We start from the raw sequence: 27,222 nt of genomic DNA, 5'->3' as shown, positions 1-27,222 counted from the left end.
TGAAAAAGAGGAAAATTAGAGTCAGAAAAAAAAAGAAAAAGAAAAAACAGCTAACCAGGCAACTGAAAAGAAAGATTTGCTATAAAGCAGATATCTTCAATATTTAGCTTAGTTGTGAAGATGACTCATTACAGACCGGATGTACAGGGGGAGCGACCTCCACCCCCTTGAGCAATTATCTGACAGCTGTGAGTGAGAATTTCCCGCAGGTGACTTGCCTGCATACATTCGAATTATCAATCGCTGTGAGGCCAAAGTTGGATGTATTATCTGTTAATTTAGATGCTAATGCTAATAATCATGCGGGGATTAACGACCCTTACATTGAATTTAGACTGCCTGGCGTTCCAGGACAATTTTTGGATCTATCAACGTTGTCTCTAGAATTGCGAGTTAGCATGGCAAAGACGGATGGCACGCCACTAGATGATGACGATCACATCGTCTTTAATAATGGCTTGAATAATACGATGTTTAAGTCTTGCGCTTGTAATTTTAACAAACAGCTTGTGGAGTCATACTCTTTGTTCAACTATCACGCCTTCATTAAAATTATTACAATCCCTCAGGATAAAATTGACCCTATCGGTCGCATCACCTTCTACCACTGTGATTATGATGGATCAAAAGGCATAATCAATAAATTTGATGAAGACTATTTCACAGGTAAGAATAAAGACGAGAAGCAAATGATAAAAGATTGTAAAATGCACAGCCTTTCGATGACTGCGCCTTTGTTTTTGGATATATCAAGTCTGGACACTTACCTACTTGAATCTGTCAATGTGAGAATTCGATTAGAATTAGTTAACAAAACATGGATTCTTAATTCACACCAGGACGCCAGCAGTTTCGAATTTAAGCTTGAGATAGCTAAGTTATGGGTTGACCACATGACGCTGCATCTGCCCACCTTAGAATCGTTAAATAAATCCTTGACTCTAAATCCAATGTAATACACTTTTAATAGGACACTCAATAAGACGTATGTGTTAGGCGCCAATCAAATGTCTTTGATTGCCAAATTACCTTTCACGCAAATCATACCTCAAAATTTGACTATGGCAATAGTTGATATGGACAGCTTACAAGGCGTAATTGATAAGAATGGTTTATATTTTCATCACACTGATCTGTCACATGTACATATCACCGTGAATGGGGCGACTATTTATAACATTCATAGCTCTTTCCTGCATCATGCATCAAAATTATTTTACACGACTCTTGAGTAACTAGGATTGTTCACGCATAATTCCCTAACATTTAATGCTTTTAATAAAGGTCGGACAGTATGTTTCTTTAACTCTGTAAAAGAGAATGTGCACAATGCCATCCCTCTGGATAAATCAGGGAACCTAAGAACTAATCTGTCTTTTGCTAAGGGACGTAATCACAACTGCATCATCAAGTTTTTTACCGACACTACTGGCATCATAGAAATTTATCATTATCATCACATTCGCTGCATTGTCCATGCATAAGCCATCATGAATGCATGTGAAATACAAGCCAGTCTAGCAGGCACCTTGGGCGATTGAGTTTATTTTTTTAGGCTGTCATGACCAATGCCGTGTGACAGAGCTGATAAATCTTGCCAGAAAACAGGCAAAGCCATGCATTTTCATCCTAAATACATTGAGTGGGTCATTGGATTACTGTTTATCTTAATTTTCAAAGTCAGACCATAGACTATTACGATAACTATAACTTACATCCCAAATACAATTCCACTGTCTTACATAATTTTATGCAAACTTGTCCACATATGAAAATTACCACATTAAATTATCGGCTTCAGGGGTTGAACTCCCTCATGTGTGGCATTTATTGCATGTTCTTTTGCCTTCTACTGAATTGGCATGCATTAAAACGTACAATGTTCATTATTCACACCACCTTCAAAAAGCATCAACTTCTATATAATGACAAAAAAAAATTACTTGTATGGCTTACGTAATATTTCATAAAATGCCACATTGTATGCCTACGTTTTGTCCGGCAGGCAGCTGAACGAGATGTTATAACATCTGTAAAACGGTAATAAGGTAGATGGGGAAAGGGGTGGGGTGGGGGAAAGGGGTCAATATGGGCTAATTGCTGATGGATAAGCGTCACTTCGCCATCACCTCTCAACCCAGCTGGACATCAAAGACTTATCTCCAAGAATGGAACAAGCATTTCATCTTGAGGACCACGGATAAGTACACCGTTGTCTTGCATGTCATCATGCACCTCCACCATTGTTAATTACATTAACATTCTTTGCCAATGAATAAGAAGAGGGGGGGAGAAAAAAAACTTTTCCATTGTTCTCACCATTTCTTTTTTTTTTTCTTTTGTCTGTTACAGAACGTATCTCTTTCTGCTTTGATATCTATTTGGGCGATGTTGGGGAAAGTGAAGCCACACCGACTGTGAGGATGTCGATGTGGAGAGAATGTCGAAGCCTGCAAAGAAGAAATTGATCTTTAGCAATGACAACATGTCACCACTGCCAGCAACCCCACCTCCTGATGCCCCATCAGGACAGGAGCCGCAGCAGTCACAGCAGCAACCACAGCCGCAGTAGCAGCCACAGTACCAGCCGAATCCACCGTCACAGCAGTCGTGGCTGCAACTTCCAGAGTCACTGATGTTGTCGCCCATCAAATCACAGCTGCGGCAGTCAGATGAGCCGCCTATAGGCGATAATGAGCACCAGGAAGTGAAGAAGAAGTCGCAGGAAAAAAATAAATAAATAAAATATGCCCCCTAACACGCCAGAGGATGTCAGCACGCCAAAACTCCCCAGTGCCCCACCCGCCCCTCGTAAGAAGGTGATTCCTAGAGTTATTAAAACTACGTCCATCATTGACAGCGATGATGATGATCTCTTCACCTTCAATTCACAAATGTTTTGAATGAATGAGATGTATTTATTCTAATAAATCAATGAGCTGTATTTGCCCTAATAAAAATAAAATGTTCCATTGCCTCTGCATAACCTTTCTAAAAATAATAAGGTGACCATCCGTCATAAGTATTATGTCAACGGCCTTGCCCACATTGCAGGTGGTCAGCGAAAGTGAAGATGACTACCGCCGTTCCCACCATCACAGACACTTTGTCCAGGTAGACAGATCTCAGGTAACAGAACTGCGTGGGTAATCACAATGACCTTGACCATCGGGTACTGGCAGGGCATTGGAATGTATTGATCCATCCTGAGATGGCCGGGTGGAGTCAGCGGCAGCGGTAAGATCTGCCCATGCTTCCTTGACCACCCTGGCTAGTGTGTGGTGGCCACATGGGGGCCTATCCTATAGCCCTCAACTTCCCGTTCCCGCCCAAAACAAAGGCTGCATGGTCCCTGGTGGCGTTGCCACCCACCTTCTTGATGTGTTCAGTCCTCCTCCCCTTTCCTTCCACTGACCTTGACCATCAAGTGGTGGGTGACATTGGAATGTACTGAAATGTCGGAGGGAACACGTGATGGCAAAGCTCAACCACCCTGGCCACCCAGGAACCACGCTTGCGATGGGGAACCCTGGTGGCAAGCTGTCAGCAACCCCCACCGCCACGCATGTGATGGAGACCCTGGTGGCAAGCCGTCAGCGATCCCCACTGCCACACGTGTGATGGAGACCCTGGTGGCAACCCATTTCTTTAAGGAGACCCTGATGGCAAGCTGTCAGCGCTCACCTCGCCTGATGCGTTCAGGCTCTGCCCTCTTACCATTCAATCACTTCCCACCCACCATTATTGATTCATTTAGTCATTTCATAGCAGCCAAAGGATAAGGATGTACGCCCCCGCCTCTCCCTGTCAGTGCCGCCGTCACCGTCACTCTCCCTTAACATGGTCCCTGGTGACGTCAACATTAATTCTTCTCATTCTGGCTGCTTACTCCTCTGTATACAAGCTAAAAAAGGATTGGTGACAAAATACAGCCTTGTCTCACTCCTCACCCAGTCTATTTCTATATCTCCTAGTCTGTATCTAGCTTTTGTGTCCACATACATACTTCACACTATGTTAACTACCTTTGCACTCAACCCAATCTTTTCTAAGACTCTACCTAGCATTTCTCTATTCACTCTATCATAAGCTTTCTCTATGTCTAGAAAACGTAAGTACAGTTTACTACCATCCTTCTTTCTCTCAATCATTTCATTCACCACAAACATATTATCCTTTGCTCTCCTGCTCCACACAAAACCCATTCTCTTCCTCACCTAACACTCCAGCTCTCTCAATCCATTTACACAAGCTCTCATTCAACACTGCACTGAACACTTTACCTATTGCGTTCACTAATGCAATTGGCCTTTAATTTTTCAACTCATTCTTACTCTTGTTTCCTCCCTTATGCAACAGAGTCACCCTGCATTCATTCCACATTCTTGGCACTCTCTCCTCACCCTCACACCTGGTTAAATAACGAGGTCATTCTATCAATCACAACTCCCCCTCCATTTTCCTACATCTCATAAGGTACCTCATCTGGCCCTGTTGCCTTCCCATTCTTCTGCCTATCCACACATTTCTCCACTTCCTCCCTACTGATTCTTTCATTCAACTCACCTGCATCCTTCCTCTCCAGTGTAACACACTCTTCTTGAAAACTGTTTGTTTACATCGAGGCTCTTCTACGGGATCACATTTACCTAATTTCAAAGATTTAATTACTGTCTTAAACTCTGTGTCTTTCCTCCAAATATATAAAAACGAAGTAAATATTTATAGAAACTATAAATTAGTAATAAACAACAGCTTTTTCTGTCTTTCAATATTTGAAATCAAGTCTTTCTTCTAGAACCGAATTATGGTACTGCAACCGAAGCAATAATGAGTTCAAAATTTTGTTTTAAAAATTTATTCAAAAAGGGAGGCGTTCAGTAACCAAGGTTCCACTGTATATCATTTGAAAGATTAGGGTTTCAGTCACATGATTCAACCTGTTTCTTTACATCATAGTGTTACACCAGGGGTATGGGTGTGGGTGGCAGCACTGTTGGAGGTGGCAGCTCTGGGAGAGGCAGGAAAGCAGAGAGAGGGGAGACGCATGGCCCAAGAAGAAGTGAGTGTGTGCCTACCTGCTTTGGAAGTGTTTCCCTGCCTGCTGAATGCCCTGTTGAGTGCCTCTTGGGCCCTGGGAGACTTGTGGTGCCCCTGTGAACTTGTAAAGCAGTATACTTGCGGAGGATTTGTCAATAAACCTAGGAAATAGTGCCCGTGTTTTCCCTTGTGCCCCAGCCTGGTGTGTGTGTGCCTTGTCCCGCCGTTCAGAGTGTGATTTGTTTGAGGCCCCGCTGCTCTAGTTTCTCGACCCATGCCCGTGAGGGCAACACGCCCGCCTGGAGTGAGGGGTGGGCACAACAAGTGGTGTCATAGAGTGGGATCTGGAGAACAGTGAGCAGTGAGAGACGGTGTGTCATCATGGAGTCACAAGATGGCCATCATGACGGGGCTGAGGGCGGCGCAAGTGAAATTAAACCGGGCCAGATGGACTTCATTGCTGCCATGCTGGCTGGTATGAGGCAGGAAATGGCAGTAGACCATGAGGCACAGGCTCAAAGGGCACGTGAGCAGGCTGAAAGAACCGATCAGCTGGCACCTGAGCAGGCTGAAAGGACTGATCAACTGGCACGTGAGCAGGCTGAAAGGACCGATCAGCTGGCACGTGAGCAGGCTCAACAGGCGGATGACCAGGTCCGCCATCTTGAGGATGTGCTACAGAGCAGCCTCGTATCCTTGAAGGCGGAAACATAGCAGTACACTGACCAGGCTTGCGACAGCATCAGGAAGGAACTGCTGGACAAGGAGCGGACTCTGGAAGGTGAGGTCCAGGGCCTGAGGGAGGAAGTGAGGACGGAGAAGCAGTGGTGTGAACTGGCAACAGCGCGCGCAGAGGAACAGGCGGTCCCACGTGTTCTGGCGGGAACCGCCAGGGTGGCAGACCTGCTGGGCCTGCCTGGGGCCCTTGGCAAGAACCCTCAGCTTGGGGGTCTTGCAGCGTCGTGTCAGAACTGGGAGTTGCTTCAGGGGGCTGGGGAACCATCAGAACCCCTCCCTCGATCATGGCTGGTGGCAGGCTGGGGCTCAGTCATAAATGTTATTATCAATATCATCGAGTATTCTTCTTATCTTTATTGGTATAACAGAAATCAATTCAATAATGAAGCATGATGAGCTCACTAGCTTACAGCTATGAAATCATTCTTCTTACCAGCCCCAAAGAGAAATTTGGTATGTTACAGTATGTTTAGCATATGTACCTCACATTATTATTCCTCAGTAATCATAAGTGAAATGTGAAATGTGAAAAAGTTTTCTATTTGCATAAATAGTATTTAATGCTTTATTAAGCACCAAAGTGAAATGTGAAATGTGAAAAAGTTTTCTATTTGCATAAATAGTATTTAATGCTTTATTAAGCACCAAAGCCGATGCTCACCTGTTAGTAGAGTGTGGTTAACCCACTGGTCGCCTGCAGACATCACTCACAGCCAAGTCGCACTCAAACAAAAATGGGGAGGATGGTGACCGAGGTAAATACTTAAATTTTGTAGTAAAAAATTATTGTCATAGTGCCAAGTTGATTGCATATATTGTTAATGAATACTGTAATATGTTGAAAGTGTTTAATATCAGTGTATAATGTTATTTTGTAAGAAATTGAGACCAAGAACTTGTTCACAGTTCTTACGGTCATGCCTACCTCATCAATAAATGTCAAGAGAGAGAACTGCCTTTCCTCGACCTTACGAGGATGGGTGTTATCAGTAAAACAGATCACCTGAGAACTAATGAAGACCTGTTGGTGCAGTTACATGGTATATCAGATGAGTCGAACATGTCGGTGCGACTTGGCTCAGAAAAAATATGTTTTAGTGTTTTAGTGTATAGTATTCTGGTAGTGTACAGTACAGATGTACAGTAAACATAATAACATTATACTGTTTTCACTGTACAGTACAGTAGACCTTAACAGTAAACATAACAATATGTTTTACTCTTTTCATTGGACTTAACTGAAGTTGTGGGTTAATATGGAATAAATTACACAGTCATTAATTTTGTGATATACTTTGCATTAATGCCTTCTCATATATGCTTTCAGTGACTCATAATTTCATGCTGACAGTACAAAATTTCAAGGAAAATTTCTGTTGGTAACTTACCACTAGCTGGCATGACATCTAAATCATACGGACTCCGTACGTCATCAATGTCTGTGCCAAGGAGACAGCAGGTGGAGGGACCCCACCACCAGTTCTTTTCTGCTTCTTTGTCTGGAGAGCTTGCTCATGGTTACCCCTGGAAAAAAAAAAAAAAACGTCGGATAAAATGTATTAATAAGTTATTACTAGCATTAACTTCACTCCTTCAGAGTGTGAAATAATACTGTGTGTTACCAGTACTATATATTTATATAGTGTGAACATCACATCATAAACTTATTTTACTTTCAACTGGTCCCAGGCTTTCTTGAACTGCTGGTTGGACCGTAAAGGGCCAAGGTTATGAGAATTGAGCATACTAGTCACCTTGGCCCAGGCCTCCCTCTTTTGCAGAACTGTGTTCCCCTTAGTCCTTCAGTCCAGAAGGGTTTTTCATCCCTGATGAGGTGGATTAGGAGATCCCACTCAGGGGCAGAGATGGGGCTTGCCCTCACAAGTATTAATTTCTCCATCTTTGAAATCTGTGGAAAAAAAAAAAAAAGTGGAGAATGGTTAACATTATAATATATTTAATTCCATACTCGTATAATTAAAATAACATTTGCACATCTCACTATAATTTTCCTAATTATATCAATATACAATCAGTCTTTCAGCTAATTTTGATAATTGTCTAGAGTTCTTTTCCAGACTTATTACTGGTCTATTCTCTTCCATTCTTTCATATATACTTTTAGATATACCTAAAATGTAAATATAAGGTGGGGAAGAAGTGCTCACATCTTTAATGGATGGTTCAGGAGACTTGCCATCTTTTAATTAAAGACAGTTCTTTCTATTATGCAAACAGGCTACCTTTGTTATGAAACTACAAGCAAACTACAAGCTAAGGAAATGTGCTCATCTTATCAACTAATTGAATTAAATAGTCATAGTAAGGGAGTGTACTAGCAAGCACTTTGGCACACTCTAGTGTAAGGAAACTGGCCATCAAAGTTGATTCCATCATTAAGTTCATAAAAAGTAACAGTAAAAAAAAAAATAATAATAATAAACTTACCTGGTCTAAAAATGAGGTGATAGTTCTTGACAAGCTACTGGCATCAGCGAAGCATGGGGTAGCAGTTCTCTCCAAGAGATGCTGTCATGGTAAGTTGCTATTCAGCAAACACTTATGATTGGTAACTTGTGTGGTAAGTTAAGATTGCTCTCTGGCACTTGTAAAGTTTGTAAGATGTATAGGGAGGCAAAGGATATATATATATATATATATATATATATATATATATATATATATATATATATATATATATATATATATATATATATATATATATATATATATATATATATATATATATATTATTGAAAAGAAAAAAAAATATTGAATTAACCTTGACTTGTCAAGTCAAAGCAGGCAGGTGTAGTAGTGGGGATGATGGCAGCAAGTGCCAGGGAGGCGGAGGCAAAGTGATGGTAGTGTGGTGAGAAACAGCAAGTCTGATAGTGTATGTTTTGTGTTGTTCATTATTTACTTGAAAACCTTTATAGAAGTAAGTGTGATGATGCTGAAGCTGTGTAGTGGAAGAGAAGGCTAGGTACTAAGGCAGGTGTGGTGATGGTGTATGGTTGGGGTAGCAAGTGCCTGACATAATTTTGTGTGGGTGGTGGTGGAAGTGGAATGTGATTGCGACAACAGAATTTTGTAGTGGTGTGTGGTAGGAGCAGCAAGGGCCACATAGGTGAGGCTGCTGTAGTTAATGTGTATGAAGGCAGTGATTGAAAAAGTATAATTATAAATTGACTTGTATGAATCCAGAGATGGAAAAGGAATAATCATAAATTGGATGTACTAATGGTTCTGGATTAATTAAAGTCAAAATTTCTTCAATATAATGACTGGTATTACTTAAGTTGCATTACTCCTGTCAAAAGTTATTGTTTCTTTACAAGTTACTAAAGCTTTTGTTACCAACATTGCATTTTAAGCTGCCTTTAAGCATCATATAATCTTTGTGCTTATTCCTTATAAAGATTACTATCAGCTAAAAGTAAAAATAAAATAAGAACATTCTTGTTGATAAAAGTAACTTCTTCAGTCTTCATGGAATTTCTGTGGGCCACAGAACACAAGAAGGTGTGCAGGGAAAAGGTCTTCAGAGATTGGCTTGGTCCACTGGATGTCTACCTCACCATGAAATCATGCACTTTTTGACTCCTTGGTGAGTAACCTTACATATGTTTCTTTGTATACATTTTCAATTGATGTGTATGAAACTTCAAAACTAACTACTATGTTCTTCAGTTATCAAATTATATTACCAGTTTAATTTTAGTGGTAATGCATTACAAAATTGGAGCCAAAATTTTTTAGTAAAAATTTTTTTTTTATCACACTATATTTTCAAGTTTGTCTCCAGTAAATGTAAAAGTTATTAAGCAAGCGTACTTGAAAAACTAAATTGTTTCTGTATAATATGAAAATTTTTCTTATGAGGGGGAAGACTAATCTGTATAAAAAATTATATAGATTGGAGAGTAAAGTGAAGGTTAATTTCATGAACAAGAAATGGGTATTAGAATAATGTGTTTCTTACTGTATGTAAAGCATATGTACCTCACGTCATTATTCTTTGGTAATCATAGGTGAAATGTTCAAAAGTTTTCTACTTGCATGAAGATGTGTAATATGTGTAAGTATCAGTACTCAATGCTATATGAAGCACAAAAGCCGATGCTCACTTGTTATTAGAGTGTGGTTAACCCACTTGTTGCCTACAGGCATCACTCACGGCCAAAGACAAAGACGGGCAGAAAGGTGACTGAGGCAAATACTTCAATTTTGTAGTAAAAATTTATTGTCATAGTGCCAAGTTGATTGAATGTATTGATAATAAATACTGTAATATGTTAAAAGTGTTTAATATCAGTGTATAATGTTATTTTATAAGAAATTGAGACTGAGAACTTGTTTGCAGTTCTTATGGTCATGTCTACCTCATCAATAAATATTAGAGAGAACTGCCTTTCCTCAACCCTACAATGATGGGTCTGATCAGTAGAACAGATCACCTAAAAGCTAATGAAGACTTGCCGGTGCGGCTACAGTAAGAACTCGCCTCACAAGCAAGAAATTTTCTCCACGAGACTGTAGCAAGAGTGAGTCATGGGATGAGGGGACGCTGACGTGAGCCTATAGGTTGACCTCTGAGGCCCTGGTGTCAGTTTTACCCTTGACGACAACCACTCCCTTCTACCCACAGTGCCTCACCATCATTTTGTAGAACCCATGGTTACAGGCAAGAAAGTATAATAGTATGTATGTGCACTGAATTGCGTAGCTTAAGTGAATGAAAATTACCCACAATTAGCTAGTATTAGAGTGGTAATTTTAATTGCTCTTTCAGTGTTTCAGTATTGACACAATTAAGGTGTTAGATATGTCTGATACTGAGGAAATTAATACCATAGATGACCTAAGGGAAGGTAAGGATGAGCAAGTGACAAGGATCAAGCTTATAATGAAGTTAGTGTCAGGGGATGAGTGCTGACTGACAAAGGAAGGGAAAATCAAGTCAGTGTAACCAAAGGAAGAGCAGAGTCCTGTAAGCATAAATGGAGCAGTGTTACCAGCAAAATTAGGAAAGGACTAAACATTGTAATTAGCCCTTTTGAATCAGAGCCCATGTCAAACGAAGCAATAGAGGCATTTCATCAGTATTATGTGGAATACACAAAACTGGTGGAGCTAGAGCCAGAAAGGACAGAGGAGCCAAATGAAGAACTGGAACACAACCAACGAGTTCACCATGAAATATTAGAAAGTATAGAATGTAAAAGAAAAGAGTTAAAGAGTGACAAAAGATCAATTTGTTCTAGCAAACGGTCTAGACGTTCCAGAGTCTCATCTACTTCATCATGTTCATCAGTACAAAGAAAGCAAGAAGCAGCAGCAAAGGTAGTCAGACTTAGAAAGGAAATGGAATATTATGATAGTTTAACAGAGGCAGAAGTTATGTTAGCTAAGACGAAAGAAGAGGCAGAAGTTATGTTATCTAAGACAGAGGCAGGGACAGAAGTTATGTTAGCTAGAGACCAGGCAATGTTCTCAAAGAAAAAGAAAGAGATTTAGCAGTCGCTAGTGCAGAACTTAATGCTCTTAGCTTATCTGAAGAAGAAGTGAAAATGCTTCCAGGTGATGACGAAAGTGTATGGAAACAAAGTTATCTTCAACAATACATAGAGTCACAAAATGAAATGGAAGCACAAGCTATTGCAAATCATCAAAGTGACAATGCCATGCCTCACAAATATGTTACATTCCAGGACCTACAGGAACCTACCTCCTACAATAGAGATAATGAATTGATGACAAATGAAGTAGATAGACAAATAGTTAGTGCCTCAAGCAATGAATCTCAACCTTACAGCTCAAAGTTTTGTACAAAGTTCTCATAGACACACTCGTAATGTCAACATGCCTAATAATGTGAGACAGAATCATCAAGCTTCTTCCCATCCTGGGGGAAACTTTGCAATTAACATTCCTGATCACAAGTGGAGCCTCCCTCCAATAGAACCTAATATTTTTTGGTGGAGAACCCATGGAGTTTCCAATTTGGATGAAAATCTTTGAAACTTATGTAGAATCTAGAACTAGTAGTGCAGAGAGGCTTGCCTATTTAAACAAGTATACAAGTGGTAAGGCAAAAAAATGCCATTAAAATGTTTATGTACCTCAATTCTGATGCTGACTAAACAAAGAATATTCTCTGGGAGAGATTTGGAAATGAAAGTATCATTGCTGATGCTTGCATGAGAAAGTTAATGAATTGGCCACCAATCTCCTAGCATAATGGTCCAGCCTTAACTGCATTTTCAGATTTTTTGAAGTGCTGTCTGGCTGCAATAAAACACACTACTCATTTGTCATTTCTGGATGACCCAAGGGAGCAGAGAAAGGTGCTAAAAAAACTCCCTGATCATATTGTTTATGATTGGAGAAAACAAGTAATGACATATCTTGACACTAATAGTAACAGCAATACTCCTAGTAGTGATGAAAAGCACCACCCACCCTTTAAAATGTTATGTAAATTTATCCAGAAGGGAGTGAAAGGAGCAACCAATTCCTTTGTTTCCTGGGATGCAGTGAATTGGGAAGTAAATGATTGAAATAAAAATGAAACAAAGGTATCCAAATGGAAACTAAGGGAATCAATCACTATTATACACCATTAGTTATTTTTTAATATTCATTATGTATCATCAGTTTTGTATGTAATAGAATCAAATCCCAGTAATGTCACAAAGGCATTTTCTCTTTTGTTTGTACATGCATTTCCAGCACTGATAATTTTAGGGATTGTTGGGTCCGAAACATAATGATACGTTGGTGGGTTTATTCAGGGTTCAATTGAGTTACTCAGATGTTCGGGGTTTTGGGGTTTCAAACTGTGTATTTTTAATCTGTGTCGAAGCCAATGAAATAAATAGCAGGTGTGGTACACTTTAGTTCTGCTCCAGCTGTCTTAGGACTCACACGTTTTATTCTCTGTCCTACTCGCCTAATACACATTGCTAGCAAGGATGGCTCAGAGTTTAACAGGTTATGGGCCCAGCACGCTTCCACTGCGGTCCGAAACACAAAAGACACAAAGAGAAAAGGCATTGACATTTGCTGAGTTCAAGGTGTCTCTCAGAAGTTTCGAGGAGACAGAGAAGTCGTGCGGCGACAAAAGTGACAGTGACAGAGTGATGAGGATAGAGTCTCGTAAATTTAGTGGTACGTGTTTCAAGTGCGGTCTTCAGGGTCACAAATCGGTCGACTGCCGTGTCTCTAGACCGAACCAGACTTTAAGAAGATGGTGTGAGAACTGCAGGAATAACTCCCACGATACGAAGTTTTGTTGGAAGAGTTCGGGGGGTAACAGTGGTAAAGACTCTGCTAGGAACGTAAAAGATTATAGTGATGATTATGACAGTCAGAGCCACAGTTTTGTGTTTAAAGTGGGGCTTCGGAGATCAGAGACTGAATCATGTGTTGTGGTTAACAAGTTAATGGTGGACTGTGGTGCAACTACTCATATAATCAATGATGACTCCAAATTTGTGTGTTTTGACAAGCAATTTGATCCTGAGAGACATTTTATTGAACTAGCTGATGGTAGTAGAACAAATAATCTGGTTAAAAAGAAGGGTGATGCCTGTGTTACCCTTGTAGACTCTTGTGGTAATGTTCATACAACAATTCTGGAAAATGCTCTCTATGTACCTTCCTTCAAGCAAGATATTTTCTCGGTTCAAGCTGCCACTGAGAAGGGTGCATCAATCGAGTTTAAACCAAATTCTGCAGAGTTAACATCTACAAACGGTACAAAGTTTGACATAGTTAAGCATGGTAGACTGTATTTCTTAAACAATACTGTGTGTTCAAATAGGGCGTCCTATACATTGAGACAGTGGCATGAAATTCTCGGTCATTGTAATGTGAGTGATATTTTGAAACTTGAAGGTGTAGTGAACGGGATGAAAATTAGTGACAAAAAGGACTTTGATTGTGGCATTTGTGTTAAAGGGAAAATGACTCAGTTTAGAAACAGACAAGCTGATGAGCGTTCAAAAGCTAAACTAGATATGGTACACTGTGACCTAGCTGGTCCCATTGATCCTGTTGCCAAGGACGGTTTTAAGTATGCACTCAGTTTTGTTGATGATTACTCCGGTCTTATCATGATATACTTCCTCAAATATAAGTGTGACACCTTACAGGCAACTAAGCATTTCATAGCAGACATTTCTCCCTATGGCTCAGTGAAATGTCTCAGAAGTGATGAAGGCACGGAATTTACTTCTAATGCATTCGCAGATTTACTCGTGGAAAATAAAATCAAGCATGAAATGTCTTCTCCCTACTCACCTCACCAAAATGGTACCGCTGAAAGAGGCTGGCGTACTCTTTTTGAAATGGCCAGATGTTTACTAATAGAGTCTGGTCTGCCAAAGTTTCTGTGGACGTATGCCGTTATGGCCTCTGCTTACATTAGAAACAGATGTTATAACCTTAGGATTAAGAAGACTCCATTCGAGGCTTTTGCAGGTAAAAAGCCAAATATTAGTAATATGCACATTTTTGGTTCTGTATGTTATGCCTATGTACAACAGAAGAAAAAAACTTGATGCCAGAAGTGAGGATGGAATTTTTGTAGGCTATGATAAGTCTAGTCCAGCATACCTTGTATATTTTCCAAAGACTGGTACAGTAAGGAAAGTTGGATGTGTCAAATTTACCAGGCCTAGCGTAGATGTAAGTTCAGATGTAGCATGGGGTAGTGAATGTGACTGGACTACAACACGTAGTACTGACACTGAAGCTAGCCCAGAAGTTGGTAACCAAACAGAGGACAGTGTGTGTTTAAGGCGGTCAGAAAGAGTAAAACGTAAACCCATATATTTTGGTGACTGTATTGTTGGTGATGAAATGGATGAGGCTTTGGATAGTATTGTGAATTGTACTGTTGACTATTGCTATAAACTAGCCAGTGTACCTTATACATATCAAGATGCTATTGCATCTCCTGATTCTGATAAATGGCGAGAAGCTATGGAATTGGAAATGAAAGCTCTAAAGGATAATGAGACTTTTGAGCTTACTACTTTGCCTGAAGGTAGAAAAGCTGTGGGAAGTAGGTGGGTATATGACCTGAAGTTTAACCCTAACAATGAGACAAGGTACAAGGCTCGTTTTGTTGCTAAGGGTTACTCTCAGGAGGCAGGTATAGATTATCACGAAACATTTTCCCCAACTACTAGGATCACATCTGTAAGAACTTTAATGCAGTTGGCTGTACAACATGACCTGGTTGTTCATCAAATGGATGTAAAAACTGCCTACTTAAATGCACCTATTGATTGTGAAATTTATGTTGAACAACCCAAGGGTTTCTGTGTGGAGGGTAATGGTGGCGAGAAGTTGGTGTACAAATTAAAGAAATCCTTGTATGGTCTCAAACAAAGTGGTAGAAATTGGAGTTCACTGTTGCACTCATATTTGGTTGACCTAAGTTTAACTCAGTCATTTGCTGACCCATGTCTTTATACCAGAATTACTGATGATGAGGTAACCAATGTATTAGTTTGGGTTGATGACATAATAATTGCGGCCAGCAGTGATGCAAAATTGAAGAACATGAAGGAAAGTCTGGGTGATAAATTTAGGATGAAAGATCTAGGCAAAATTTCCTGGTATCTAGGTATACAGTTTGTGTGTGATGATAATGTAATTAAAATGAATCAAACTAAATATGTGGAAAAGATCCTTGAGAAATTTGGTATGCAACATTGTAAACCTGCCTATACTCCTTGTAACATGGATGTGAACAAAGTATGTATTAGTTCTAGTGAATCAAAACTGGCTGATATCAATATGTATAGAGGATTAGTTGGAAGTCTGATCTATGTAATGACATGTACTAGACCTGATTTGTGCTTTATTGTAACTAAATTGTCTCAGAATATGACTAATCCAACTACTTCTCATCTCACTATGGCCAAGCATGTATTAAGATATTTGAAAGGTACCATTGATCAATGTTTGACTTTTAAAAAGTCAGATGAGTCACTGAATTTGATTGGGTATTGTGATGCTGACTGGGCTAATGCACAAGATCGCAGAAGTATTACCGGGTATAGCTTCCAACTTTCCAGTGGGGGTCCATTAATCTCTTGGAAGACTAGAAAACAGAGAACAGTTGCTCTGTCTACTTGTGAAGCTGAGTATATGGCCTTGTCTGCCGCTACTCAAGAGGCAAAGTTTTTATTGCAATTACTGGAAGATATGACAGGAAGTACTTCGATAAACAGCTGTACTATACACTGTGATAACCAAGGTGCCATAAAATTAGTTGAAAACCCTGTCCAGCATCAGAGATCAAAGCACATAGATATTAGATACCATTTTATTAGGATAGAGGTTCAGAGAGGTGTAGTGCAACTTAACTATGTACCATCTGATCAAAATATTGCTGATATGTTCACTAAACCTGTACCTAAAGTAAAGCTTTGTGATTTCAGTAAAGTTATTATGGGTGTGTAGATAGTTAAAACAGGAGTGTGTATTGATTTAATGTGTGTTGTATTGTATATACCCATCATTAGTTTCAGTGGGGGTGTTGGGTCCGAAACATAATGATACGTTGGTGGGTTTATTCGGGGTTCAATTGAGTTACTCAGATGTTCGGGGTTTTGGGGTTTCACACTGTGTATTTTTAATCTGTGTCGAAGCCAATGAAATAAATAGCAGGTGTGGTACACTTTAGTTCTGCTCCAGCTGTCTTAGGACTCACACGTTTTATTCCCTGTCCTACTCGCCTAATACACATTGCTAGCAAGGATGGCTCAGAGTTTAACTGGTTATGGGCCCAGGAACAGACTGTATTTTGACGGTGATGAGCGCAAGTACGAGTTATGGGAAGTGAAGTTTTTGGGCTACATGCGGCTACAGAAATTGCATAATGTGATTGATCCTCCTGCATCAAGTACGACTGCTGCAGACGTTACCAAAAATGCCGAGGCATTTGCGGAGTTGATTCAGTTCCTGGATGACCGTAGTCTATCCCTTGTGATGCGTGATGCGAAGGACGATGGACGTGAGGCACTGAGGATTTTACGGGAACACTACTTATCGAAAGGTAAACCCAAGGTCATATCACTGTACACGGAGTTCACAACGTTGCTTAAGGGAGAAAACGAGAGTGTTACAGACTATGTGATTCGAGCCGAGACGGCGGCAACTGCACTTAAAACGTCTGGTGAAACTATTAGTGACAGCTTGTTGGTGGCAATGGTGCTTAAGGGTTTACCTACGGAATTCAAGCCATTTATGACTGTAATTACACAAAGAGAAAAGGCATTGACATTTGCTGAGTTCAAGGTGTCTCTCAGAAGTTTCGAGGAGACAGAGAAGTCGTGCGGCGACAAAAGTGACAGTGACAGAGTGATGAGGATAGAGTCTCGTAAATTCAGTGGTATGTGTTTCAAGTGCGGTCTTCAGGGTCACAAATCGGTCGACTGCCGTGTCTCTAGACCGAACCAGACTTTAAGAAGATGGTGTGAGAACTGCAGGAATAACTCCCACGATACGAAGTTTTGTTGGAAGAGTTCGGGGGGTAACAGTGGTAAAGACTCTGCCAGGAACGTAAAAGATTATAGTGATGATTATGACAGTCAGAGCCACAGTTTTGTGTTTAAAGTGGGGCTTCGGAGATCAGAGACTGAATCATGTGTTGTGGTTAACAAGTTAATGGTGGACTGTGGTGCAACTACTCATATAATCAATGATGACTCCAAATTTGTGTGTTTTGACAAGCAATTTGATCCTGAGAGACATTTTATTGAACTAGCTGATGGTAGTAGAACAAATAATCTGGTTAAAAAGAAGGGTGATGCCTGTGTTACCCTTGTAGACTCTTGTGGTAATGTTCATACAACAATTCTGGAAAATGCTCTCTATGTACCTTCCTTCAAGCAAGATATTTTCTCGGTTCAAGCTGCCACTGAGAAGGGTGCATCAATCGAGTTTAAACCAAATTCTGCAGAGTTAACATCTACAAACGGTACAAAGTTTGACATAGTTAAGCATGGTAGACTGTATTTCTTAAACAATACTGTGTGTTCAAATAGGGCGTCCTATACATTGAGACAGTGGCATGAAATTCTCGGTCATTGTAATGTGAGTGATATTTTGAAACTTGAAGGTGTAGTGAACGGGATGAAAATTAGTGACAAAAAGGACTTTGATTGTGGCATTTGTGTTAAAGGGAAAATGACTCAGTTTAGAAACAGACAAGCTGATGAGCGTTCAAAAGCTAAACTAGATATAGTACACTGTGACCTAGCTGGTCCCATTGATCCTGTTGCCAAGGACGGTTTTAAGTATGCACTCAGTTTTGTTGATGATTACTCCGGTCTTATCATGATATACTTCCTCAAATATAAGTGTGACACCTTACAGGCAACTAAGCATTTCATAGCAGACATTTCTCCCTATGGCTCAGTGAAATGTCTCAGAAGTGATGAAGGCACGGAATTTACTTCTAATGCATTCGCAGATTTACTCGTGGAAAATAAAATCAAGCATGAAATGTCTTCTCCCTACTCACCTCACCAAAATGGTACCGCTGAAAGAGGCTGGCGTACTCTTTTTGAAATGGCCAGATGTTTACTAATAGAGTCTGGTCTGCCAAAGTTTCTGTGGACGTATGCCGTTATGGCCTCTGCTTACATTAGAAACAGATGTTATAACCTTAGGATTAAGAAGACTCCATTCGAGGCTTTTGCAGGTAAAAAGCCAAATATTAGTAATATGCACATTTTTGGTTCTGTATGTTATGCCTATGTACAACAGAAGAAAAAACTTGATGCCAGAAGTGAGGATGGAATTTTTGTAGGCTATGATAAGTCTAGTCCAGCATACCTTGTATATTTTCCAAAGACTGGTACAGTAAGGAAAGTTGGATGTGTCAAATTTACCAGGCCTAGCGTAGATGTAAGTTCAGATGTAGCATGGGGTAGTGAATGTGACTGGACTACAACACATAGTACTGACACTGAAGCTAGCCCAGAAGTTGGTAACCAAACAGAGGACAGTGTGTGTTTAAGGCGGTCAGAAAGAGTAAAACGTAAACCCATATATTTTGGTGACTGTATTGTTGGTGATGAAATGGATGAGGCTTTGGATAGTATTGTGAATTGTACTGTTGACTATTGCTATAAACTAGCCAGTGTACCTTATACATATCAAGATGCTATTGCATCTCCTGATTCTGATAAATGGCGAGAAGCTATGGAATTGGAAATGAAAGCTCTAAAGGATAATGAGACTTTTGAGCTTACTACTTTGCCTGAAGGTAGAAAAGCTGTGGGAAGTAGGTGGGTATATGACCTGAAGTTTAACCCTAACAATGAGACAAGGTACAAGGCTCGTTTTGTTGCTAAGGGTTACTCTCAGGAGGCAGGTATAGATTATCACGAAACATTTTCCCCAACTACTAGGATCACATCTGTAAGAACTTTAATGCAGTTGGCTGTACAACATGACCTGGTTGTTCATCAAATGGATGTAAAAACTGCCTACTTAAATGCACCTATTGATTGTGAAATTTATGTTGAACAACCCAAGGGTTTCTGTGTGGAGGGTAATGGTGGCGAGAAGTTGGTGTACAAATTAAAGAAATCCTTGTATGGTCTCAAACAAAGTGGTAGAAATTGGAGTTCACTGTTGCACTCATATTTGGTTGACCTAAGTTTAACTCAGTCATTTGCTGACCCATGTCTTTATACCAGAATTACTGATGATGAGGTAACCAATGTATTAGTTTGGGTTGATGACATAATAATTGCGGCCAGCAGTGATGCAAAATTGAAGAACATGAAGGAAAGTCTGGGTGATAAATTTAGGATGAAAGATCTAGGCAAAATTTCCTGGTATCTAGGTATACAGTTTGTGTGTGATGATAATGTAATTAAAATGAATCAAACTAAATATGTGGAAAAGATCCTTGAGAAATTTGGTATGCAACATTGTAAACCTGCCTATACTCCTTGTAACATGGATGTGAACAAAGTATGTATTAGTTCTAGTGAATCAAAACTGGCTGATATCAATATGTATAGAGGATTAGTTGGAAGTCTGATCTATGTAATGACATGTACTAGACCTGATTTGTGCTTTATTGTAACTAAATTGTCTCAGAATATGACTAATCCAACTACTTCTCATCTCACTATGGCCAAGCATGTATTAAGATATTTGAAAGGTACCATTGATCAATGTTTGACTTTTAAAAAGTCAGATGAGTCACTGAATTTGATTGGGTATTGTGATGCTGACTGGGCTAATGCACAAGATCGCAGAAGTATTACCGGGTATAGCTTCCAACTTTCCAGTGGGGGTCCATTAATCTCTTGGAAGACTAGAAAACAGAGAACAGTTGCTCTGTCTACTTGTGAAGCTGAGTATATGGCCTTGTCTGCCGCTACTCAAGAGGCAAAGTTTTTATTGCAATTACTGGAAGATATGACAGGAAGTACTTCGATAAACAGCTGTACTATACACTGTGATAACCAAGGTGCCATAAAATTAGTTGAAAACCCTGTCCAGCATCAGAGATCAAAGCACATAGATATTAGATACCATTTTATTAGGATAGAGGTTCAGAGAGGTGTAGTGCAACTTAACTATGTACCATCTGATCAAAATATTGCTGATATGTTCACTAAACCTGTACCTAAAGTAAAGCTTTGTGATTTCAGTAAAGTTATTATGGGTGTGTAGATAGTTAAAACAGGAGTGTGTATTGATTTAATGTGTGTTGTATTGTATATACCCATCATTAGTTTCAGTGGGGGTGTTGGGTCCGAAACATAATGATACGTTGGTGGGTTTATTCGGGGTTCAATTGAGTTACTCAGATGTTCGGGGTTTTGGGGTTTCACACTGTGTATTTTTAATCTGTGTCGAAGCCAATGAAATAAATAGCAGGTGTGGTACACTTTAGTTCTGCTCCAGCTGTCTTAGGACTCACACGTTTTATTCCCTGTCCTACTCGCCTAATACACATTGCTAGCAAGGATGGCTCAGAGTTTAACAGGGATTCATATGTTTATTGTTCCCTGGTCACCCGACTTCAACAATAGATGCAAAACAAGTTCATGCACTTTAATTCTCCTCCACAACTCATGGATAAACTGTCATTGGATGAGAATGGGACAGGCACAGGCGGCAGCATATAATTACCTCGTGACAACCTTATATGTACCTTTCAGGTAAGTGTATCAGCAACAAAGCACACAAACATAACAGTGGCGACGAGAATGGGACAGGGACAGGCAGCAGCATATAATCACTTCATGACAGCCTTATATGTACCTTTCAGGTGAGTGTATTGGCAACAAAACACACAAACATAACACTGGCGATGAGTGGCAGACAGATCCAAGCAGAGTGGTAGCACAGCATTACAGCCAGCATGGTCCTAGATGTCCCAGCCCTAAAGGAGTTCCAAGTCTCTGTGGACCCCTCCACAGTAATGTTGGACATAAACCTTACGAGTACCATAAATGTCCAGCAAGTGGTAAACAGTGTCTCAAGTGTGGTAAGATGGATAATTCCTCTAATGTATGTAAGGCATACAAGCCTAAACAGATCAATTCAACTTCACACTGATATAACACCTTCAAAGAATTGTGAGTTAGAAGCTGCAGGAAATAAGGAGTCCCCAGACACAGAGTTTGCCTTTAGGATAAATTCTGTCAACAGGCAAGACAAGGGATTGATGGTGACACTGTACCTTAATGATATGCCTATTCCAATGCAGGTTGACACAGCAGCTGATGTTACTGTTGTGTCAGAGGAGGTTGCAAATGAAATACCTAATATTTCAATCGATGCCAGTGATAAAGTGTTGAAGGATTATAACAAGCATAACATATATGTCATTTGTTCTGCAAATGTCCTGGTCAAGCATGGTCAGGAAGAAGTTGGAACCTTGCCAATCACTATTGTAGCAGGTCGATGGCCGACTCTACTCAGGTTAGATTAGTTAAAGCATATAAAATTGGACTGGTATAACATCCTTAAGGTGGCAAATGACAAAAGTAGTGAGTCAATGTCAGAAATATTGTCAAAGTACTCTGCAGTTTTTCAGGAAGGTTCTTTTACAGGTACAGTAAAAAACATTACAGCAACACTTGTTCTCAAGTCAGATGCTACTCCTATTCCTTTTGCACTGAAAGCCTCAGTAGAGGAAGAGATCCACAGATTGGAAGCCGAAGGTACTTGGCAGAGAGTGGATTATTCTGATTGGGGAATGCCACTGGTTCCCATAGCTAAGAAAGATGGTGGTATCAGGTTGTGTGGGGATTATAAGGTAACAGTTAACAGGGAATTACAAGTAGCACAACACCCCTTACTAAATCCTAGTGACATGTTTGTGGCTTTAGGAGGATGCAAGTTATTTTCTAAACTTATCTAAAATAAGCATTTCAGTAGTTGCAATTAGATGAGAAATCACAAGAGATTTGTATATTGAGCACTCATTTAGGATTTTTCCATCCACAGAGATTTCCATATGGCATAGCAAGTAGCCCTGCTACCTGGCAGAAGACCATGGACAAAAGTTTCACAGGGTTAACTGGAGTTTTCTGTTTCATTGATGACATTCTAATTGCAGGTAGAGATGAGAAGGAACATGATCAAAGACTCAAATTACTTTTACAGAAACTCTTAGAAAATGGCATAAAGGTACATAATGAGAAATGTGATTTCAAAGTTTCCTCAGTGTAATACTGAGGATTTTACATAGATGGACAAGGGATACATAAGTCAAAAAAGTAAAGTAACAGCAATACAAAACAGTAAAGTACCAGAAAACATGAAAGAACTGAAGTCTTTTCTAGGTCTAGTAATCTTTTATGGTAAATTTATCCCAGACTCAGCCACTATTGCGCATCCTTTGTATCAATTACTGAAAAGAGATTCAGACTGGTTATGGTCAGAGGCGTGTCAAGCAGCTTTTGAGAAGATCAAAGAGTTAATCATCTCCCCAGATTTCTTTGTACATTTTCAGAAGGGTTTGCCTTTGATTCTTGTCTGTGATGCCTCTAATGTAGGGTTAGGAGCTGTATTAGCCCACATTATGCCAGATGGTTTGGAATGTCCCATCACATTTGCTTCCAGATCCTTAAATAAAGCTGAACAAAATTATTCTCAAGTAGAAAAGGAAGTATTAGCTCTAGCCTATGGAGTTAAGAAATACCACATGTATTTGTATGGTAGACAACACTTCCAGTTATTCACTGACCACAAGCCTTTATTGGCCATTTTAGGCTCCAAGGCGGGCTTGCCAACTTTGGTTGCAGCCAGACTACAGAGATGGACAGTTATTTTAACTGCATATCACTATTCTTTAGAATACAGACCAACCAAAAATTTAGGAAATGCAGATGCACTCTCAAGACTACCAGTAGACCAGGCATCTGTGGAAGCAGAATGTAACATTCTGCTGCTTGAGAGTTTTGACATACCAATTACTGCTAAACATATTGCACAAAATACACAAAAAAACCCTATACTCTCACAAGTTTTGCAAGGATTGATTTCAGGCAAATATTCTATGCTTACTCATGATGAATGCAAGCCATATCAGAAAATTTGGTCAGACCTTAATGTAGAACAAAATTGTATATTAAAAGGTGATAAGGTGGTTGTACCAAAATGTCTAAGAAAACTTGTTTTGCAAGAAATTCACTCTGATCATCAAGGAGTTGTAAGATCTAAGGCCATTGCCAGATCATTTGTATGGTGGCCAGGTATGGACAAAGATACAGATGAATATGTAAAAGGTTGTGGTGAGTGTGCTGTTCACCAAAATAATCCACTAGTTGTTCACCAACACCCATGGGAATGTCCAAAATTTGCATGGGAGTGACTTCACATAGATTTTGCTGACCCTTTCCTGAATCATTCATATCTGATAATAGTAGATGCTTAGAATAAGTGTCCTGAAGTTGTTCCCATGAAACTGATGACATCTCATGCAACAACTAAAGCTTTTATGCAGATATTTGCTACCCATGGACTACCCGAGATACTTATATCTGATAGTGGAATGGAATTCCGCATGTGCTATCTACACCATACCATCCATCCACAAATGACGAAGCAGAGAGATTTGTACAAACATTTAAACATAATATGAAATGTAGAGGGCCTACATCAGACAATGTTGTGTCCTGCATCAGTAAATTTTTGCTTGCGTACAGGACAACCCTCATGCCACAAAAGAAATGTCACCTTCAAATCTTCTAATGGGTAGGAGGATTAGGAATAAGTTGGATCTATTGTTGCCTAGTTACCAAGGACACCATGAACATAAGAGTTGGAATCAATTCCAGAAACAATTTTGATGTATCAGATTCAATGTTGGTGCACTCTTATAACACTTCTCAGAAATGGGTACATGGGGAAGTAACACATGAGCTTGGTGGTCTGCATTATGACATAAGTGTAAATGATAAAGTTGTGAAAAGCCATGTAGATCAATTACGCCCTGCGTATGATGACAAAACCACTGGAATGAGAAAAGAGTCACTAGATACACTTGCTCCATATGCCAATAAACCTTTAGAAGCTCATAACCAACCAGTGGAAATTGAACAGGAAGAATCACCTGTAGCCTCTTCACCATGTGAATGTAGAATTCTTCCTTCTAGATCCACCAGAGGCATTCCACCTGATCATTTAGATTTGTAAGTGCTAGAAGTAAGGTGTTACTCATCATGATTGCATTCTAGTATTGTACATGTATTTCTTATCTTAAGATGTGATGTTAGATTTTGTATTGACCTTAAATTTAATTATCATGATGCATTGAATACATTATAAGGGGAAAGGAAGTATTTTATACCATTTGTAATATTATACAAAATAATATAGTATATGTAATAATATAATAATGTAATATAATACAAAATAATAAGTTATTTTGTAATATTCATTATGTATCATCAGTTTTGTATGTAACAGAATCAAATCCCAGTAATGTCACAAAGGCGTTTTCTCTTTTGTTTGTGCATGCATTTCCAGTGCTGATAGTTTTAGGCCACTTCAACAATAGATGCAAAAGAAGTTCATGCACTTTTATTCTTCTCCACAACTCATGGATAAACTGTCATTGGATGAGAAAGGGACAGGCACAGGCGGCAGAATATAATCACCTCATGACAGCCTTATATGTACCTTTCAGGTGAGTGTATCGGCAACGAAACACACAAACATAACAAACACCATGACAAAGAATACAGGGAGTAGAACTTTCAAGGCTAAATCACTTGAGAAAAAACCGATGTGTTCTTTTCAGAGTAAAGTAAATGTACATGTACAAGCCAACAAACAATTTCCTAAGGAGCAGGAAAGTAAGAGACAATTCTGTCACTACTGTACAAAGGATCATGACTTAAATGATTGCAAGGAATTTGCCAAACTTGATAGTAATACCAGGTACACATTTGCTACAGAAATATGGTTATGTACAGGGTGTTTAAAAATGGATCACAAAAAGAAAGATTATAGAAGAAGGAAATCATGTAAAGTATGCCAGAGATACCATCCCACAGCTCTTCACAATGACGAAATGATAACTATGAGCCAAGGGTGCCAGAACAAGCAACTCAGCCTAAAGGTGATAGCTAACCCACAACTGTAGTAGCAAATAAAGTCAAAGTGACAGAATTAGTAACACATGACATGCACAGCATGACAGCTCCTGTATAATTACATCATGTTAGTTATGAAGAATAAAATTTAGTGTATACCTTACTGGATGAGCAGTCTGATGCTTCATTTGTAAAGGAAAGTACTTTGGATAAATTGGAAGTTGGCCCCAACAGTGTCACTTTATATTCACACAATAAGTAGAAAACAAATCACTGATTCTTCCAAAGTTCATGGACTTAAAGTGAAAGGTTATAATGAAGAAGTGGAAATACCAGTCCCTTCAGCAAATTCCACAGAAAACATTCCAGCTAGGTGGAATCAAATACCAAAGGTCCGAGATTACTTGTAACTGGTCCCAGTTTAGGGCAATCTCTGACACACTAATGAAATATGACCCTAATGTTGACATGGGGCTCCTCATTGGTCTTGATTGCACAGCAGCCATTAAGGCACAAAAGCAAATAGCAGGTGATAATGACAATTATTCCTATGCATGTAAGACATTGCTAAGATGGGGATTGTTGGTAAAATCTCTCATCATACAAGTCTAGTGGAGGATACAGTGGTAGTCTACAGAACAATAGCACAAGAAGTAGAAATTAATGAAGAAAAGGGAGGTTCATTTCTAAGTGATCCCTATTAAAACCAAAGAGATGATTAATCCTTCTCAAGTGAGAGATATGTTTGAACTTGATTTCAGTGATGGAAAGTCAGCTGACACTCCATTATCATATGAAGATAAAAGGTTTATGAGTAAAATGAAAGAAGGAGTACAGCAGCTGAAGGATGGGCATTATAAGTTACCCCTTCCTCTTAAAGATGATAATGTCAAGGTTTCAAACAACAGAATGTTAGCAGAGCAGACTCAAGAAATTGAGCTAAACTTGAGAAGGATAATCAACACAAAGGTGATTACAAGGTGTTTATAGATGATATGATTACCAAATGTTATGCAGAGGTTGTACCAACAAAGGATTTAGTTAGGAATGATGTTAAGGTCTGGTACATTCCATATTATGGAGTCTATCATCCAAGGAAGCCAAAGAAGTTGAGAGTTGTATTTGACTGTAGTGCAAACTACAGGAACCAGTCACTAAACAGTCACCTGTTACAAGGCCCAGACCTTACCAACAAACTTGTTGGAGTGTTGTGTAGGTTTAGGCAAGAAACCATTGTACTTGATGTGATATAGAAACAATGTACCATCAAGTGAAGGTCAACCCAGAACATAGAGACATGTTAAGATTCCTTTGGTGGAAAAATGGTGACCTTAATGATGAGATAGCTGAATTCAGGATGACAGCTCACCTGTTTGAGGCTACATCGTCTCCAAGTGTAGCTAACTTTGAACTTAAAAAAGCTTCAGATGACTATGGGTGTGGATCTGATGTAGCCAAGTTTGTAAGAAGTAACTTTTATGTTGATGATGGTTTGGAGTCATTAGCTACAATTGATGAAACTGTCACTATTATTCAGCAGAGCAAAGAATTATGTTACAAGGGAGGTTTTAACCTTCATAAGTTCTTGTCAAACAACAAAAATGTATTAGCTACAACTTCTCACGAGAGAGCAGATGGTTAAAAGTTTGGATTTTAGTAAGAATGAAGACATACTGCCTATAAAAAGAACTTTGAGAGTTGAGTGGTGCATAGAACCTGATCCATTTCACTTTAGAATAAAGCTAGAAGACAAACCACTCACCAGGAGAGGCATTCTGTCAACAGTGAGCTCTATGTATGATCCATTAGGTCTAGTGTCACCTCTCATACTGACTGGAAAGCA

The 27,222-nt window shown here is 39.4% G+C and overlaps 1 protein-coding gene across 2 annotated transcripts in view; it reads right to left on the bottom strand.

Moving 5' to 3' along the window:
* Positions 1 to 651: 651 nt before the first annotated feature.
* Positions 652 to 27,222, bottom strand: part of LOC135116428 (uncharacterized) — a 34,558-nt gene continuing 7,987 nt past the window's right edge. The window contains exons 3-6 of one of the 2 annotated variants that reach the window (XM_064033883.1): positions 8,227 to 8,307; positions 7,533 to 7,687; positions 7,167 to 7,302; positions 652 to 2,450 (exon numbers count right to left, since the gene is read on the bottom strand). In XM_064033883.1, the coding sequence (XP_063889953.1) occupies positions 7,185 to 7,302; positions 7,533 to 7,687; positions 8,227 to 8,307 (354 nt within the window). In that variant the 3' untranslated portion in view covers positions 652 to 2,450; positions 7,167 to 7,184. The remainder of the gene's footprint in view (positions 2,451 to 7,166; positions 7,303 to 7,532; positions 7,688 to 8,226; positions 8,308 to 27,222) is intronic. The other variant, XM_064033882.1, reaches the window with a different exon arrangement.

This window comes from Scylla paramamosain, chromosome 31 (genome assembly GCF_035594125.1).
Source record: "Scylla paramamosain isolate STU-SP2022 chromosome 31, ASM3559412v1, whole genome shotgun sequence".
Classification (NCBI taxonomy): Eukaryota; Metazoa; Arthropoda; class Malacostraca; order Decapoda; family Portunidae; genus Scylla; species Scylla paramamosain.
Note: the sequence above shows the minus strand (reverse complement) of the source record. Positions and strands in the feature narration are given on the sequence as shown.